This window comes from Peromyscus maniculatus, chromosome 8 (genome assembly GCF_049852395.1).
Source record: "Peromyscus maniculatus bairdii isolate BWxNUB_F1_BW_parent chromosome 8, HU_Pman_BW_mat_3.1, whole genome shotgun sequence".
Classification (NCBI taxonomy): domain Eukaryota; kingdom Metazoa; phylum Chordata; class Mammalia; order Rodentia; family Cricetidae; genus Peromyscus; species Peromyscus maniculatus.
Genome location: NC_134859.1, coordinates 12,691,473 through 12,710,446, shown reverse-complemented (window position 1 = coordinate 12,710,446; position 18,974 = coordinate 12,691,473). Strand labels below are relative to the sequence as shown.

Below are 18,974 nucleotides of genomic sequence, written 5' to 3'. Positions count from 1 at the left end.
TCAGAATTCTAATCCCATCACTTGCTGGTTGGTGACTAGAGTGAGGCTCTTAACCTTCCTAGGTTTGTTTCCCCACTGAATAAGAGTAGGTGTAGCAATGGCCTCAGGTGCCTCAGCACATAGGTGCTCTTAGCTGTGTTTCCTAAATCGGCTGGACACCCTGCTGGGGTCTGGAATACAAAAACTAAAGAGTCAAACGACCTCCACTGACAGCAAGAAGGGGGTGAGAGGAGGACATTTAGAGAAGGGCAAGGAGAAACAGGGAGGGATGGCAGGAGGGCTTTCTGCAGGAAATGGACTCTGAGGAATACGTAAGGAGAAGAGGGAACTGGTGCTGGAGGATCAGAGGCAGCAAGGGGGAGCGCACCAACAAGGGTCTGGCATGTGATCAAGCACCAAAGAATTGTAGGATAGTCAGTGATGATGAGAAAACAAAACACAACAAAACTGTCAGGGCTAGAGCAATGGCTCAGTGGACAAAACTGCCAGGGCTGGAGAGATGATGGCTCAGTGGTTAAGGACACTCCCTGCCCTTGCAGAGGGCCTGGGTTCAGTTCCCAGCACCCACACGCCATCTCACAACCATCTGTAACTCCAGTTCCAGGAGGCCTGGCGCCCTCTCTGACTTCTCCAGCACTACACACACAGGAAAAAGAGCAGGGAGACGGAGGAAGCATGGAGACAGCCAGTACGGAGGCCCAGTCAGCAAACTAGTGGCTCAGCTTGGAGGACTGCAGGAGAAATAACAGTCAGTGTGACTTAGGCAAGGGCCAGAAGCTGGAGAGGGAGGGGTGAAGCGGTGGAGACACGGGTGGAGGGAGCCCTAGGAACTGCTCTCTGTAGCCGCCTCTCTGAAACAAAAACAGACCTCTTCCACCGGCAAGTTTAAAGAGTGGTAGACCCAGCTCCGCTAAGTGGGGAAGGGGCACAGGGAGGTTTCTGTCGTGAAAAGTGGGGCTAAGAGCGTAGCAGGAGGGTCAGGATGGGAAGGTGTCTCCATCGCCTCCATGGAAAGCTAAGGTACTAACACACAAACCACTTGGAGAGCCCCGGTCTTGGAAGGTGCGCTTGAGCCTCAAGGGAAGGGAAAAGGAAAAGAGGCAGCCAGAGTTGACAGGTGGGGGGAGGCAGGTAGCTGGGGTGCCTAGGCTGCTACAGGGGTGTCTGTAGGGCAGAGGCAGCCTCAGCCACTCCATTGCTAGGCAACCCAGTCCTCCATCAGCCATCCAGAAAGGAGGCCCTGCAGGTGGGCCTTGGATGGGCGGTAGAAGGACAAGCAGAGCTTGCTGAGACTTTCAGAAACCCGAGTCGCCTTTCACCGTTGTTAGTGCTGACATGCCGTCAAAAAAAAAAAAAAAAAAAAATGTTATGCTAAGTATTCAAGAGGCAGAAGCAGAGGGCCTGGTCTACATGGAAAATTCCAGGTTAGCCAGAGCTACACAGTGAGACCCTGTTTCAAAAATAAAACAGTACTGGCTGCTCTTCCAGAGGTCCTGAGTTCAATTCCCAGCAACCACATGGTGGCTCACAATCATCTGATGCCTTCTTCTGTCATGCAGGCATTCATGCAAATAGAACCCTCATATACATAAAATGCGTAAATAAATAAATCTATTAAAAAACAAAATAATAGCCTGGTGGTGGCACATGCCTTTAATCCCAGCACTCAGAAGGCAGAGGCAGGCGGATCTCTGTGAGCTCGAGGCCAGCCTGGTTTACAGAGCAAGTTCCAGGACAGCCAGGCCATGCAGAGAAACCCTGTCTCAAAAAACAAAAACAACAAATAAATAAAAATAAAACAGAAAAAAAAATCAGTCATGCCTACGTCTTAATGGGCAGACACCTCTCAACTGATGTCAGAGTCCCTAGTGCAAGAGGAGGGGGAGGGGACAGGTGAGGAAGACAGTGGGCCTGGATCTGCAGGAGCCTGGGTTTGGAATGGAAGGAGGTCAACACCTAGGGTTGTTGCACTTTAAACCCGGCGGGTTGGGGCGTGGCATTCCTGGGGGCCGGGGGGAGAGAGCGCAGCCCCACACTAGGGAATTCCTCTGCTATGGGATGCTGTAGTGCCACTACTTGAACCTAGCTCTCCGGGCCAAGTGAGAACCTGAGCCCTGTACAGAAGTGCCTGGCACTCTTGGGCAGGGACCGCAGGGAAAACGCCACCGGGTACTCGAACACCGGCTTGCGCCGCGCAGCCGCAGAGAAGGCGGGCTAGCCTAGGCTCCACCTCGTATGCTAATACGGCGAGCGACGGCCCCGCCCCGAGGGCCGGCGGGCACAACTCGGGAGGGTCTGAGAAGACGTTGGCACGGGGCAGGGAGCCTGCGAAGGCCCAGGCGAGGCCGAGCGCTGGGCCCCGGGCCCCGCGAGCTGGCGGCAGGGCCCGGACGCTGCCCAAGGGCTCGCGGGCGAGCCTGGACCCTCGCCCCCCACCGGCGCCGAGTGGTACAACCCGTAGGGGCGGGGCCCGGATCATGTGACGCGAGCGCGGCCGCCATCTTGCTCTGCGGTGCTGGTATTTAGAGCGCAGCGGCTGACTGGCGGCGTCGCCTTCGCAGCAGCCGCCTCGAGGATCTCCGCCCGCTTGCCCGCTCGCTCTCCCGCCGTCCTACCCCCGCCGCCGGCCGAGCTTGCCCTCTCCCCGCTTGCAGACATGGCTGACATCAAGAACAGCCCCGAGTATGCCGCGTTTTTCGCCGTCGTGGGCGCTTCGGCCGCCATGGTCTTTAGCGGTGAGCATCGGTCGCAGCAGCAGGAGGAGCCCGGGGGGGGGGGGCGCCTAAGCGGTGCGGGACTCGAGCCCGCTGCTCGCTGGGGGCTGGGCGTGACGTCACCGTGACGTCACCCGGGCCCGTGGGTGTCGGGCCTGGCGGGTGGGGGGTCAGCCCCATGGCGGCGGGGACGGTGGAATGGGAGGCGCACCGGGGCTGGCGGGCCGGGTCGGGGTGCGGGTTCCGTCAGCCCGCCGGCCGAGCCTCGTCTGTGCGGGGGTGGGGCGGTGGTGTGGCTGCCATTTTAGCCCCGGCAAGTAGGCATGAGGGTGGGGTGGGGGCGCGGGGGGGGCGGCGCACGATCCTGTGCTGGCTGCTGCGCCTGCTCCGCACCCCGCGTTCTGCGGGCAGGTGTGACATCACATCTTGAAAGGCGCCCGCTCGTAGGCTGCGGCGGGCCCCGTACGGGGAGTCCTTGGCCTCTTGGCCAGAACGAGCCTATGTCCCCGCTAAGGTCCAAAAACCCGGCTTTGATGGCGGCCGAGCAGCTGGGGGTCAGGTGGGTCTGTACCCTGGGTGAGGCAGGTGTTTCCGGTTGAGACTTGTCTCGGTTTCCCAATAGTTCTGTCATCGGTGTGGGCTGGTTGGGAAAACTGGGCTGAGGGGTTGGTCCTGGGAACCTGCAAGGACTCAGGTTAGAGCCTGGGGAAGTGGGGTTCGTCTAGGGAGCAGCACCTGAGTGGATGCTTGCTTGAGTGGATGCTTGCTTGAGTGAGTGTGTTTTGAGGTAGGTGAAATGGTGGCATTGGAGTTCAGCCTTTATGTGCTTAGGTCTTTGATCTTCAGTCCTGGCCCTAATGAATGGATGAGTGAATGAATGACCTTCCTCTCCTAGGGGGGTGAGGGGCTGGAAGTGGTAGATGCTGCCTTGCTCAGAGAGGGAAGAGCCTGGCAAGGTTCTTGATGGCACCTTGCTTATGAAGTTGGGCCTTGACAGTTCTAAGGTGTCGAATTTAGTGAAAATTGGCCTTCCTGGGAGAAAAGCCTTTGGGCCAGACCCAAGAATGTGGGATTGAGGGAGGTAAGTCACAGCCCCCAGGGACTGGTCTGGCCTGGTCTGGGCCTCCTCTGGAAGGTCTGGGCTTTGGCTTAAATGACCTCGCCCTGCCCCACCCTAGCTGGCAGATGGAGAGGCTGGCCCTCCATGCAGGTACATGGAGAGTTTGAACTCCAAACAGTGTCTGTTGACTGTAAACACCTCTAGGGTACAGATTGGGGTGGGAGGTTGTCTGTCTTGGTGACCTCCCCTGCCTGGGCCTGTCAGGTGCTGCTGAGAGGACCTTGCTCTTCCCACATCACTGGCTTAAGGGATCATTTGTGGTGGGAGATGTGGTCTGGACTTCTCCTTTCCTCCTCCAGACCATGCCTGCTTTCCCCACACTTGAGGGCTCCTTAGAGAAGGTTGCCAAGCATTTCCTTCTGCCCTTTGCCTCAGAGTATGTCCATAGGCTCCCCCAATTTGGCCACCTGTGATTGCTTTTTGTGCTTGTCACTCATTCATACATTAATTCAGCACATCTTTCTGGAGTTCTTACTGTGTCCCAGATACTGGGGGAACATCAGTGAACGAAACAATATCCCTGACCTGTGGAGCTCATGATGTCTAGCTGTCACCATGGCTCCTGCAACTCCAAATTTGTCCAGAGTTCTTTTCTGCACCCAGCTTCTTGAACCTGTTCTATCATTTGCATGTGCCAAATCTGGCCAACAGGTGTCTCTGCACTATTGAAAACTGAGTATTGCTGGTCTAGGCTTTCCTTCCTGACTCTGGCTTCTGGGCACTGAAACCTCCATGCTGTCAGTACCATTCCTTCACACAAGCCTCTCACAGTCCTGTGGAGGTTAGCCTCTTTCTTGGCCAGTTGAATCACCTTCATTTTTTCCTTCCAAGCTTGCTATTCTATAGCATGTCTTTGTCCTGCCACTACCTAAAGAAATCTCTCTGGCCTCTGGTGTTGCTGCTGGGGGACTCACTCGAAGCTTAGTCTCAGTGACTGGCCCCATGGCCTCTCAGACTTAAGTAACCAAGTTTAAAGACCATTGTTCTTTAACTAAATGAAGTCTGCACACATTTTTGAGGCCTCCATTCCCTGCTCACATTTTAGCTTCCCTTTTTTTCTCATGACAAATATCCTGTTGGTTCTTTCTTCATCATGTTCTCCATGAAACTGCCAGATGCTTCTTTTCTCTGACTCCCCTCCCCCGCCCCTGTATTTGCTTGGTTTCCTGGAAATGCCTCCAGACCTGGTTCTCTCTGCCCCATTGCATTGGTCTTGTCAGAAGCTCTCCCTTCTGCAGCCTTTCAGGCTTAGCCTTCGGGATACCTGCTACTGTCGGGGCCTAGGCTAATTTTTATCTCCTATTGCCTTGGCCCCTGATGGCGTCCCTGTTTCTCATCATCTCTCTTCTTGCCACCCATTCTTCAGCCCCATGATGTACCTACGTACTCTGGGAAAGGACCAGCTCAGCTCCTTGCCTTTTTCAGAGTCCCACCTTTTGGGGTGCAGAATTCATTGTGTTCGGTTCCCACCTTCACAGTACCCATGGCAACCTGTATTCTCAAAGTTTAGTGCCGTGTCCTCAGGAGTGGGAGCCCTTGGGGCACTCACCTTTTGCACTGTGATGAAGCTTAAGTGTGAACTTGGCTTGCACTAGGAGCCTAAGAAATGCATTGTGACCAGAACAGTTCCAGGAAGTATCTTCTGAAATGGACCCAGGACTTGAAACCTAAGGTGATGCAAGTCTTTGTCGGGCAGTGTCTGGGCATCTAAAGGTGCTGTAGAAGGGACAGGCTGTCTGTCCTAGTCCCTGACTCTTCCAGGTGATCTCATCTAGCACTGTCTTGCTTGGTGCCTGAATGTGCTGTCAAGAATCTTGCCCTTTGCCTGGTTTTCCTTTGCTCTGCTGCTTACCTTATCTCCTCACTCTGTGATCCTCTCTCCACCCTTCTCCCCGTGGTGGAGCTCCCCACTCCGTTTTCTTCCCTTCCTGGATATGTTAATGTGTTGACTCACTGTCTTCTTGCTGGTCCCCGAGCTCTGAGAGGACCGAGAGCCCTTCTGACCTTTGCCTTACTCGGCACTGGGCACACAGTAGGAATATTTGTGGTCCATCGAGGTCAACGAATGATGTAGAGTGACTGGGGCTGTTGATGTCCTTTTTACCTCTGGCCTGTGTTTCTGTGCACGGTTGTAGACTGCTCCCAGAATGGCCAGGCATGGGTGCCCTGGGCAGACAGTTTGGAGACTGCCTGTGTCACCTGTTTGAGTAGTTGAATAGTTCTTACAGGGTCTGGAGAACAGGCGGCAGAGATGAGAAAATCGGAGTTCAAGGCCTGAGACAGGAGAGGGAAAAGTCCTGAAAGGAAGGCAGCATCTCCTGGGGCGGTTGGAGTGGGGGACACCTTCCGGGGAGACAGCTCACCCTGTTGTCCTGTAGTGGAAGGCTTGAAGGCCCCGCTGCAGGCAGGGGCTGACTGACCCTAGATTGGCCTCTAAGGCAGCTGAGAGGTAGTCCTCCTATGCTTGAAGTGCCTGCACCTTGGGGTGTGAGACAGATGCTCAGTCTGCAGCAGGCCTTTGGTTGGCCCCTGCCTCTTTTCCTTGTGACTGTTGCCAGAGGTCACAAGCTAGGGAAGGGATGCTAGGGAACAAAGGCTGGTTTCACAGCAGACCCGGAGCCTTGATGACCACAGAACTGTTGCAGCAGAAGTGGACTCGGAGGCTGGGGCTCTGCTAGTGCAGAGGGAGGTGGCTGCAGTGGTAGTTATTCCCCCAGTGGGTGGTCACTTGGGGAGCCTTCCCGGTGTGCTTCCGTCCGCTCTGGGCTCACTTCATCTCTCCCTCCACAGCCATGGGAGCCGCCTATGGCACAGCCAAGAGTGGCACCGGCATCGCGGCTATGTCGGTCATGAGGCCAGAGATGATCATGAAGTCCATCATCCCAGTGGTTATGGCTGGGATCATCGCCATCTATGGCCTGGTGGTGGCAGTACTTATCGCCAACTCCCTGACTGACGGCATCACCCTCTACAGGTGAGTGCGGGGCCTGGACCGGCAGGCGAAGGGCATCATTTCCCTGTGGACAGGCAGATTGCTGACGGCCTGTATCTCTTCTCTTCCCAGGAGTTTTCTTCAGCTGGGTGCTGGCCTGAGTGTGGGGCTGAGTGGCCTGGCTGCTGGCTTTGCCATTGGCATCGTGGGGGATGCCGGTGTTCGGGGCACTGCCCAGCAGCCACGACTGTTCGTGGGCATGATCCTGATCCTCATCTTCGCGGAGGTGCTCGGCCTCTACGGTCTCATCGTGGCCCTAATCCTTTCCACAAAGTAGCCCTTTCCCACCACCAGTCACAGGATAGGATGTAAAGACCACCCCTCCTCATTCCAGAACGAACAGCCTGACACACACGCACGGGCAGCTGCCCCCTCAGTAGTTGGTCTTGTAAATGCGCAGTGTCCTAGTGCCCATTGTCTGTTGCCCCCGCCTGGCCCCTGCCGCCCCGTGCTGTGGACATCTGGGCCCACTCATCTCCCATCCAGGCCCCTGACCAGTGAGGATGTCAGCCTCTGGCTACCCCACCCACCGCCCTAGAGTGCTCTGTGTATAAGGATAAACTAGAGTTGTCATTTTTCTCTTCACTGGATGTTTATTTATAAAAGATTTGACCTATTCATGCGTCTGTGGAGCAGCCCTGTCTCCCAACTATATAGTAATCATTAGTAAAGTGTTGCCTTGTGGGGTTCCTGTTGCTGAGACTCCTTGGATGGAGCCGCCCTCCCCCCAGCCCTGGACAGCCAGGATGGAGGGCAGAGTGTTAACTGCTCATCAGGGCTGGCTCCCAGCTGTGTCCAATAAAACTTCTTGGATGTGACTGCCTTGTGTTCTGGCGCCTCTGTGGGCTGTGTGGGCGGGTTGCTAGATCATGTGGTCTGTGGTCACGTGGGCGCGTAGCCCACGTGACAGCCTTTCTGTTGAGAGTCACGTGGTGCGGCCTGTCCCTGCTTCCGATTGCCAGTGCACCGGGAACTGCGGGCTTTCTCCCAAAGCCTGCTGGGTTCGGCACAGCTCGGAATGCGTTGCGACCAATTGGCAGCGGTGGCCCCGGTGCGCCAGTTCACCAACTGCCGCATCCTGCGCGGCGGCACGCTGCTCAGGTCTGGGCTGCGGGGTTTGCCCCGGTGTAGGACTGGTGAAACCGCAGTGTGGGGTTCAGGGAGGGGCCGGAGTGTAGGGCCGAGGAGCGGTAGGGCTGGGTCGGGTGTGGGAACCAGGAATGTGGAGGGCAGGACCAACCTGGGAGTGTGGCTGGGGACAAGCTGGGAGCGAGAGAGAACTAGGGGACGGACGGTCCCAGGGCCTGGTGGTGACCCAGTGCCGACTGCTCTGCCCTCAGGGAGGATCTGTGGGTGCGCGGGGGCCGCATCCTGGACCCAGAGAAGCTGTTTTTTGAGGAGAGGCGCATGGCTGATGAGCAGCGGGACTGCGGAGGCCACATCCTGGCTCCCGGCTTTATCGATGTGCAGATGAACGGTGCGGCCTGGCTTGGGCCAGGGAACCTAGGGGAGGAGCTCTGAGCATTGTGCTACCCCTTGTTTTCTGTGGCCACAGGTGGATTTGGTGTTGACTTCTCCAGGGCCACGGAGGACGTGGGTTCTGGGATCGCCCTAGTGGCCCAGAGGATCCTGTCCCACGGTGTCACCTCCTTCTGTCCCACCCTGGTCACTTCCCCACCAGAGGTTTATCACAAGGTGAGATGAGGCTGCTCTGGCCCTGAGCAAAGGGACCCCTCCCCCCAGGGGCAGTCGCATTTCCTTCTAATCAGGCCTAGCCTCTGGCCGCCCTCCAGAGGGGACCCCCTCCCCCCTGTCTGGTCTCTGCGGCTGCCAGTGCAGTTACCACATATTTTCTCTCACCGTCCTCATCTGCCACACCCTCCCAACGCCCTGGAGGCGGCCCCTGGGCCTCCTGAATTAAGGTTGCCTGGAATTCTGCCACAGCCATTGTCTCTAGTCAGGCTCTTCCTCCCTAACCTGCCTGTATTACGTGACTCACGAAGGAGCTGCTCTTCCTATGTACTGCCTACTGTCCTGCATCCCTCTCCCTCCGCCTTCCATCCAGAGGGCTGTTGTCTTTGCTCAGTGTTCCTGTGAAGGCTTTCCCACGTTTCCCGGGCTTGCTTAGCGTGTCGTCTTCGGCGTCGTTCCAGAGCAGTTTGTGTGCACTCCGCCCATTTATCCCTTAGTCCTGAACTCTTGCTTTAAAATGCGGCGGTCTCTTCTGCAGTGTGGCACAGCTGATGAGTTTAGTAAATTAATGCTGTTACGGTACTTGAACAGGCTCTTCCTGTTCCTGCTCTGTTGTCTCAGTACAGGATCCATTATGGGGTCAGGAGTGTGTGACTGCCTGCGCTTCCCCTTCTGGGTGTGTAGACACAGAGCCAGAGTAGGAGGCCACAAGTACTGACTGGGCTGTGCCTTGCTTCCATAGGCTTCACTCTGGCCTCCTGACTTGCAACCCTTGGAAGACTTGGGACAGCCGTACTCACTTCTGAGCCTCAATTTCATTAAACCTAGCGTGAGAACAGTCAGTGGGTGCTTGAGACATACTAAGCTAAGCATTCCTTGAATGTTAACCAGAGAGGTCTTTCTGGAAGTTTCCCCGCAGCTCTCCCACCCTGCTGTCAAAAGTGCAGATAGGCACTCGGTTCTGCCTGCCGACCTCACAGACTCTGGGTCTTGCCAGAGTCACCTTTCACGGTGATAGGTACCAGGATGGTCCCCTTCACCACCACATTCCCTTCCTGCCAGTCAAGCTGCTTCTCTCCCCAGGCACATCCCAGCAGGCTCAGGCATCCCCTCCCCAGCTCTTCCAGGAAGGCCTCGGTCTCCTGTTAGCCCTGCCCCGACACCCCCGGGCTTCCCTCTTGCAGCAGGTTTGACTGGCGTGAGGTGCAAGGCAGTGGCTCTCCCTCAGTAGGAGTAGTGGCTAACATTCCTCAAGTTTTCTTTCTGGCACCCCACTGCAGACCTCGGAAAACACTTTCAGGATGAAGGCCTTGGGAGGCGGGTAGGAAGTGATGGCAGAGAGTGGGTAGCTTTGAGTATAAAAACATAATGCCCCATTGTATTAGAAACCAAGAGACTCTATCCTCAGCCACCACCCCCCACATCCCCCCCCACACACACACCCTGTGTTCCTTAACTTCCTCCAGGGCCCCTTCTCACCAAGGGGCTTGTCCACTTGTCCAGGTACTACTCCGGTATCTCCATCAAGGTCTGGTTCATTGAAAGTACCCCCTCTTTTCCTGAGGTTTACTCTTCTACCTACGCTTCAAGAAGGCAAGGAGAGATGGCTCAACGGTTAAGATCACTAGCTGTTTTTCCAGAGGTCCTGAGTTCAATTCCCACCAATCACATGGTGGCTCACAACCATCTATAATGAGATCTGGTGCCCTCTTCTGGCCTGCATGCATACAAGCAGACAGAACACTGTACACATAATAAATCTTTAAAAAAAAAAAGAGAGAGAGAGAGAGAGAGAGAGTGAGCCAGGTGGTGTTTGCACACGCCTTTAATCCCAGCACTCGGGAGGCAGAGCCAGGCGGATCTCTGTGAGTTTGAGGCCAGCCTGGGCTACGGAGTGAGTTCCAGGAAAGGCGCAAAGCTACACAGAAAAACCCTGTCTCGAAAAACCAAAACAAACAAACAAAGAAGGCAGATCTGAGGACATTGTTTTCTGCTTCAGTCTGTTAGCTGATGAAGGTCGGGCACCTTGGGAGGGATGGATGTCTGCCACTCTGTCCACCCCTGCATTCCTCTCATTCCCTTCACCCCAGCATCTGCCTCTGTTTACCCTGTCCTCTCTGATGTGCTCTCTTTGTCTTTCAAAGTGCTTTTCTAGAAGGTAGTGGGTGTCTGTGTACCTGTGCCCGCATTCACTCACTTCATGGTATGCAAACGGAAGTCAGGACAGCTTACGGCAATGATGCTCTCCTTCCATCATGCGGATCCTGGCAGCTGAACTCAGGTGGCTCAGCAGCAAGCGCCTTCACCCTAGGAGCCATTTCACCTTTCCTTTTTTTTTTTTTTTTGAGCCAAGGACTTAATGTATTCTAGAATGAATTCACTTTGTAGTTGAGGCTCAGACCCCCACATGTTATCATGCCTAGCTCTTTCCTTATTTTTTAAGCTGCTAAGTCACCTGCAGGTGGTGGCAGCAGCAGCTGCTGCTGCTTCTTTGAAGATTTATCATTTTCAGTTATGTGTAGGTATGTATGTGTGCATGTGAGTATGTGAGTGCAGGTGCCCTCAGAGACTAGAGGTATCAGATTCCCCTGGGGCTGGAGTTACAGATGGTTGTGCCCCACCTGATGTGGGCACTGAGAACCGAACCTAGTCCTCTCCTGCAAAGCAGTACACGCTCTTAAGCACTAAGCCGTGGCCTATCCCTACCTTTATTCTCTTTTGTTTGTTTTTGAGACAGTCTCTCTGGGTCGTCCTGGCTGTCCTGGAACTCACTGTGTAGACCAAGCTAGCCTGGAACCAGAGATCAGCCTGCTTCTGTCTCCCAGGGCAGGGACTAAAGGCGTGCACCACCACTCCTGGCTGTACCTGTATTCCCCTGAGCCATGGTTTTGGTTAGAGGTTTAGGAAGAAAATTTGTGTTCGGGCTGACAAATATCAAAGTACACTTACTTGCTCTTGCAGAGGATTTAGGTTTGGTTCCTAGCACCCACATCACGTGGCTCATAACTACTCTGTAATTCCAGTTCCAGGGGATTTGTCGCTCTCTTTGGCCCCTACAGGCACCAGGAGGGCATGCATGTAGCTTGCAAGCATATATATACAGGCACTCATAAAATAAACATATGCCTGTGGTACTGAGGATTGAACCCAGGACCTTGGACATGCTAAGCAGTGCTCTGTCAGTGCCCTGCATCTCCAAGCAAAAAACTACTGGGATGTACCCAGCCTCACTTTACCCTTTTTGTTGTTGTTTTTGCTGTTTTAAGATTAAATTTATTTATTATGTATACAGTGTTCTGTCTGCATGTATGCCTGCTGGCCAGAAGAGGGCACCAGATCTCATTACAGATGGTTGTGAGTCACCATGTGGTTGCTGGGACTTGAATCAGGACCCTTGGAAGAGCAGACAGTGCTCTTAACCGCTGACCATCTCTCCAGCCCAACCCTTTTTGCTTTGATGGGGGGAGGGTCTTGCTATGTTGTATACAGGTCTCAAACTCTTGGACTCAGTTGATCTCCCGAGTATGGGGACAACAAATAGACAGCATTGCACCAGCGTCTCTAGAACGTTAAAAGCAGTGCTGTGTCTACTGTCTTGTTTGTGTGTTTTAAGACAAGGTCTCTCTGTGGTTCTGTCAGTCCTGGAACTCCACGTAGACCAAGCTAACCTTGAACTCACAGAGAGCTGCCAGGGACTGAAGTCCTGGGACTGAAGGAGTGTGACATCGTGCCTGGCCTGTGTCTACTCTCTAGACTTCTCATATTGTAGCTAAGAAGTAGGAAGACACCTGTTTGCTCCTTGATCCTTTGTGAGGACTACTCTCTCTCTTCAGACGCTTAGAAGATGTCACCCTAGACCTGACATCTCATGGTGTCATGCCATGGGGATGAGGTGTCTATCACATTTTGCTGCCTGCTGGACATAATGGAAAGTTTTGCTTGAGGCTTTTTTTTTTTTTAAGATTTATTTATTTATTATGTACACAGTGTTCTGCCTGAAGAGGGCACCGGATCTTATTTAGATGGTTGTGAGCCACCATGTAGGTGCTGAGAATTGAACTCAGGACCTCTGGAAGAGCAGCCAGTGCTCCTAACAGCTGAGACATCTCTCGGGCCCACCAGCTTGAGGCTTTCTAAGCTTCTGTTGAATTGTTTCCTTGGTGACTGTTTTCCCATTTCACTGTCCCTCTGTGGGAGACTGAGTCTACTGTTGGACTTTCTAGGTCTGTTCTCATTTCTTCTCATCTTCTTTCTTCTTGGCACCACTTTCTAGACATTTCCTCAGCTTCTATCTTGAGTTCATCCCATGGGATTCTTGCATACCTTTGAGTTTGGATGAGCGAATGTTGCTCTCTGACATCCTGCTCCGGCTATTCATGTCTATAAGACCTCATTGCCTGAGGGTATCAGGGTTGGCTTTTTCCTGTGTCCTGTCTTGGCATCTTCTCTCTGCTGGCTTGGTCATCTTGGTGTTCCTTCCTCTGCTCCTTGGGGAACTCAGTGTGGGCTGTTTTGTGGCTAGCACTACCAGGCCACAAGGAACACCTACCCTTTGAGGGGAGCTTTGTGAGGTACTTTGTGCTGTCAAGGTCCTGTCTCTGGGACTTGTGAGATTCCCTGGAAGCGTCTTGTTTTGTTCAGAGGGAGCTATTATGAGACCCTTTTAGGACATAAACCTCGATATTTATATTCCACCTCACTTGCCTCTACTGAGGCCCCCTTTCCAGTCCTGCCCCCAGCCCGTTTTTCATGGTACCAGGTTCTGTGAGTTCTGAATTTCCTGAGTCCTCTCCAACCAAGATGTGTCCAGAGTCCACCTGTTTGTTCTCAGAGTCTGACTGACTGCCCTTCTCTCATTCTTTGTCTCAGATTTAAGTGTGGGTTTGGTTTTGGTTAATTTGAGACAGGGTATCATGTATCCTAGGCTGGCCATGAACTTATACATAGCTGACGCCAGCCTGCTGGCCTGCCTCTACCTGCCAAGTGCTTGGGATTGTAGGTATGCACTACCATACCCAGCTTAAGGGTCTTAAATGTCCTTTATTTCTCTTGGGAATGAGTAATTCCGAGGGAGGGTATCACTGTTTTGTCTGGGGACTTCCTAGCTGAAGGGTCTGGAGGAAGGGTTATGGCTATACTTGGTCGTCTCCAAGACCAAGTGAGTGCTGGTCACTCTTTCCTGAGGCTGTGAACTTCCTGGTCAGAGTGGGCTGGCCTGTGGTGCTGAGCCATCCCCACCTACACTGAGTTCCCCAGCCTCCAACCCTCTGCTTCTGCCCTGCCTTCCTCCTGCCGCCCCATCCCGGCTTCCTTGCCCTGCAGCTTAGGGAGGCTGCAGTCATTTTCCCAGGGCTTTGACCACTGTATCCTGGCTGTTTGGCAGAAGGCACTTTGAAGACCAGAGCAGGTTGGAGCAGCCCTTGGTGCTTCTGTGGCCTGGGGATGCTTTCTTTCACCTCCTGGTCCTCAGGGCAGGTTATCAAGTATTCCCTGTTGCCATTTCTTCCTGCTCCTGATCACTGCGGGGGGGGGGGGGGGGGGGCAGGAGGGGGACCTTCATCCTTCTCCCAGCCCCAGTGGGGAAGGACAGTAAGGCTGGGCTGGGCTGGGCTGGGCTGCAGCAGCCAGGGGCTTAAACCCTGACCTGAAGATCTGACCTTGGTTTAGCTGTGGCTTCTGGGTGCTGAGTTGTGGGGGGCAGAGCTTTAACAGCTGGTTCCCCCTAGGTCCTTCCTCAGATTCCTGTGAAGAGTGGAGGTCCCCATGGGGCAGGGGTCCTTGGTGAGTGGTTAACATCCTTCAGAATGTCCAGTTGGGAAGGGAGGGCAGGTTGAGAGGGACTGGGGTGGGACTGCTAGGTGGGAGTGCCTGCTGGAACCACCCTTGCCCCTTCCCTCAGGGGTGCATTTGGAGGGCCCATTCATCAGCCGGGAGAAGCGGGGTGCACACCCTGAGGCCTACCTCCGCTCCTTTGAAGCCAATGCTTTTCATGATGTGCTGGCCACTTATGGGTCCCTGGACAACGTCCGCATTGTGACACTTGCCCCTGAATTAGACCGGAGCCTTGAAGTGATCCAGGCATTGACAGCCCAAGGCATCTGTGTGTCTTTAGGTGAGAGGCCACTTGTCAGGGTTGCCTGCTCAAGGTGCCCAGCTGCTGCAGAAGCTGATCTTAGGTCCCCCGTGCAGGGCATTCAGTGGCTGACCTGGCGGCTGCAGAAGAAGCAGTGCAGAATGGGGCCACCTTCATCACCCACCTCTTCAATGCCATGCTGCCTGTGAGTGTCACCCCGACCTGTGGGTGGAAGGGGACTCAGTGGCCACTGCCATCACTCAGTTATTCCCTCCTGCCCTACTTAGTTCCACCACCGTGACCCAGGCATAGTAGGGCTTCTCACCAGTGACCAGCTGCCCCCAGGCCACTGCATCTTCTATGGGATGATTGCTGATGGCATACACACTAACCCTGCAGCTCTGCGCATTGCTCACCGGGCTCATCCCCAGGGTGAGTAGCTGGCCAGGGTAGGGCAAGTAGGATAACAGCTGGCCAGGTCCTGAGCCACCTCCTCCCCCAGGGCTGGTGCTGGTCACTGACGCTGTCCCTGCCCTGGGCTTGGGCAATGGCCGCCATACGCTGGGACAACAGGAGGTGGAGGTAGATGGGCTAATAGCCCACATTGCAGGTGAGTGACTCCTGTACTCACATACGTAGAATCTCTTGGCTCTTCCCTGGAGTGGGGCAGAACTTGGGTATGCCCTGTTTGTCCACTGGGCTACCAGGCCCGCAGAAACTCCCTCCTCCAATCCTGGCCTTTCTGCTCTCAAGGCACCAAGACACTATGTGGCAGCATAGCCCCCATGGATGTCTGCATCCGGCATTTCCTGCAGGCCACAGGTCAGTAGGCTGGTGTTCCTAGGTGTCTGAGGGCAGAGGCTATATCTGGGGAAAACTAGAAGGGAGGTAGAGAAATTGGAGTTCTGTGCTGACATCCTCTAACTACCTATAAACTAGGAGCTGGGGAGCTGTGATTTCTGGCAGATGGAAATGACCATGGTCACTCCCAAATAGAGCTCCGGCTATGGAAGAATGGTGAACAGCCAGTCACTAGGTCCAGGATGATGAACAGTGTGAAGCTGTGACCCCATGGAGGAGCAGGGTCACATTGATCATAGAAGGACCAAGGCCCTAGGCCCATGGGATAGTGGAAAGCTGCAGAGGCGGTATCCATGGGGTGGAGTGAAAGTGGTATTCTGGGGCCTGGAGCAGGTTCTGCCCCTAAATATCTGTCAGCATGTCAGGGTTGAGTGTCATTCTAAATGTGGGAAATGGTAGAGCAAATAGGCTGGAGATAGCCTGGGACAAAGGAGATAACTGTATCCTGGCAAGAAGTGTTCCAGTAAAGTGAATATGGTCACTGGGCCTCAGGTTAGGCCCTGCTCAGAGTACAAGGCCCCATTTGGCATCTGGATTGGTGACATGGTGACTCAGGTATGACTTTTTTGCTAGAAGTAGGCAGGAGAGTCTAGGACCACACACCAGTGAACACACTCTAACGCCCCATGTCTAGTCTGTTGAGAGAATAGGTTCCCTGTAGAGCTGGGATGATGAGTGGGCTGGGAAGGGAGTGGTGGGCAGTGTCTCCTAAGGCTAGGGGAGTGAGGGCCCTTCCTGAGCTGCTGCAGAGTCCAAGGCCATTCCTGGACTTGCTTGGAGTTGCTTGTAGGAAGGGCTGTGGCTGCTCACCACGGTGTGTTCCTGAGCAGGCTGTAGTGTGGAGTCGGCTCTGGAAGCTGCATCCCTCCACCCTGCCCAGCTGCTAGGGCTGGAGAAGACCAAGGGGAACCTGGACTTTGGTGCTGATGCAGGTGAGGCCCCATATAGGGCTCAAGGGGGTGGGTCTTCTCTGCCCCTGCTCCTCAGGGGCGGTCCCACCATGGACTTTTACCTTTATTTCTGTGTGTATCGCCACTCACTTGTAAGGTCAGAGGACAGCTTGCTATAGTTGGTTCTCTCCTACCACGTGAGTGCCAGGGTTCAAACACAAGTCAGTCTTGGAGGCAAGTCCCTTTACCCACTCAGCCATCTCCCGGCTGGCTCGGGTTTGTTTTCTTTTGAGACAGGGTCTTATTATGTAGCCCTGGCTGGCCTGCAACCCACTGTGTAGACCAGGCTAGCTTCAAATTCATGGTAATCCTCCTGCCTCAGCCTCCTGAGTTCTTGGATTATTGGCATGTGCTATCACACATTGGCTCTGGCATCTAAGATCAGGCCAGGTGAGGGTCAGGGATCACTTGTGCCCAGCTGTGACAAGTTGATGCTCTTGACTCCAGCTCCTCTACGAATCCAAATCCTGTTCTTGGGCCTCAGTTTCCCCACTCAGTTGTAAGGGATGACCACAGTAGGGGTATGGGTGGTCCTACTATGTTTCCCCTCACCTTCTGGTTCTGCCGCAGACTTTGTGGTGCTTGACGACTCCCTCCATGTCCAAGCCACTTACATCTCGGGTGAACTGGTGTGGCAGGCAGAGGAAGCTGGGCCGTGACTGAGGATCTTGGCTGGAAAGGACACGTGGTTCCAGCTGGACACTGACAGCCCAGGCAGTCCAGGGAGCTGCTTTCCAGCGAGCAAGCTGGGAGCCATGCCCCAGGTCTCACGCACAACCTCATCACTCCACTGGAGGCATAAATACAGACAGTAGGACTTGACTTGTCTGAGTTGTGCTTTGAGTTATACTTAATGTTCAGCAGGGCTGCTGATGTTCACTGTTGCCCTGGGACCTTCTGGGATGGGATTTAGCTTGGGACCAGGAAGGGTTGGATATACTATATGGCACCTCCTCTGTCGGCCAGATCTGTTTTGAGGCCTGTAGACCCCCAGGAAGATGTTAGGGTTGGACGTGAGTGGAGTGAGTTTGGAGGGAAGCACTGGGGAGACTGGAGACAGACCCTGAGCTAGATGGGCAGAATGGAAGCCATGGCTCCAGGCCCTCTGCTGCAGCATTAGAGAGTGTCCGCATGCTGGCCCTGGGGCCCAGGCTTGCTTAGCAGGAACGGGTGCCTTCAGGGCCTCCGATTTGAGCCTAGGACTCCACCCACTGTTCCCTGACCTGCCAGACCTGCCTAGCACCTTCTTGGATAATCAGAAGTTCCATTCCCTGTGGTATCTTCTTTCAAAGACCCCAACAACTGACAAATCCTCCCTCATTTCCATGTTTGGTGGCTGTGGCACACCTTGCCTGGTGCTGCTGGGCGGTTCTGGGCCTTGTGGCTCTGTTTGCTCCGTTGGTTCTGTTAGTACCACCTGGGCAGGGCATACAAGAGTTCCCCAGCCTTCCTCCCTCCTGGGGAATGTGGATCATCGGGCTCCCCGGAAACATCACTGCACAGGCTTTCTTTGGGGGTTGCTCTGACTTTAAGGATGGCTGTGATGCAGGAGTATGTGCCAGAGGTTGGAGGTCAGGTCTTGGAATGTCTACACTTTGCATTTGGGTTCTTGGGGTAGGTGACACCACCCCACCCCCCCACCCCCCCACCCCCTGTCATGTGATACTTTATGCCTTGGGATAGGAAGTTGCAAACATGTCTCGGGTCACTTATAGATCCCATTGAAGGAACTGTTTTCAAGGCCAACATTTGACAAATATTTAAGGAAAGAGAGAAAAAGAAAATGAGGCAATCAAAATAAAATGCTCTTAGACCTACTGTTTGAGAGCAAGAGCCTGGAGAGTGTAGCTGGTGGGCAGGGGCACAGCCCACTTGTCGCTTGGACGCAGTCGGCCCAAGTAAGCCATCATGAGGGATCCCAGCCTCTGTGGGAGAAAGGCAAGCAAGGGAGCCTGGACCTGCCCCATCGCCACACCCCTCCATATGACAAAGGACAGGGCTAGCATGAGTCACATGGGGCCAGTCCATCAGGACTCACCAGCTGTCTGTGGAAATCTCCCTCTGCTGGTAGGAGACCTCACTCCCAAACTCGGTGAGGTGTTGACTCATTCCACCCATTTACCAGAAACCCAATGGCAGGCCTACCTGTCTGGCACCTTCATTTCTCACAGGAGGGGACCAGGAACGGAGTTCTGCTGCTGCACAGTCCTGGGGACCAGGACTCAGCCTGGAGGCTAAAGGTAGTAGAGAGCTTTCCTGACATGCATATAAGGTCCTGGGTTCCATTTCTAGTACAGAACTGTCCCTGACCTGCCCAGATCCAGCTTCACTGGATTCATGCTGCTGCCCTGGGTGGACATCTGGGGGGCTCAGATGAGTGAGCTTTGTGCTTGGGGCTACCCAGAAATGATGGGAACTAGCCCTGGGAGGGTGTGGAAGTGGAGGACAGGCAGGCAGGTTCTCGTGTTAAATCACAGCTGGGAGAGGAGTCCCTGGCTCTGAAGCTGCCGGAGGGATTTGGATTATTATTAGGTTTTTTTTTGGGGGGAGGGTGTTAAGACAGGATTTCTCA

The 18,974-nt window shown here is 54.4% G+C and overlaps 2 protein-coding genes across 6 annotated transcripts; both read left to right on the top strand.

The window, feature by feature from the left end:
* Positions 1–2,471: 2,471 nt before the first annotated feature.
* On the top strand, positions 2,472–7,644 carry Atp6v0c (ATPase H+ transporting V0 subunit c). Its single transcript, XM_006978950.4, has 3 exons — positions 2,472–2,735; positions 6,625–6,808; positions 6,899–7,644. The coding sequence occupies exons 1-3, from the start codon at positions 2,657–2,659 to the stop codon at positions 7,101–7,103; spliced, it is 468 nt and encodes a 155-aa protein (XP_006979012.3). The 5' UTR covers positions 2,472–2,656; the 3' UTR covers positions 7,104–7,644.
* A 36-nt stretch (positions 7,645–7,680) lies between these two features.
* Amdhd2 (amidohydrolase domain containing 2) lies at positions 7,681–17,224 on the top strand. 5 transcript variants are annotated; one of them, XM_076577995.1, is made up of 11 exons: positions 7,741–7,927; positions 8,167–8,303; positions 8,382–8,521; positions 14,245–14,299; positions 14,496–14,630; positions 14,708–14,796; positions 14,879–15,023; positions 15,094–15,201; positions 15,345–15,413; positions 16,283–16,384; positions 16,973–17,224. In XM_076577995.1, the coding sequence occupies exons 1-11, from the start codon at positions 7,845–7,847 to the stop codon at positions 17,059–17,061; spliced, it is 1,152 nt and encodes a 383-aa protein (XP_076434110.1). In that variant the 5' UTR covers positions 7,741–7,844; the 3' UTR covers positions 17,062–17,224. The 5 variants fall into 5 exon arrangements, with proteins under 5 accessions (XP_076434109.1, XP_042139603.1, XP_076434111.1 ...); XM_006978952.4 differs by having other exon boundaries at positions 7,742–7,927; positions 14,418–14,630; XM_076577994.1 differs by lacking the exon at positions 8,167–8,303 and having other exon boundaries at positions 7,681–7,927.
* The last annotated feature ends 1,750 nt before the right edge of the window (positions 17,225–18,974 follow it).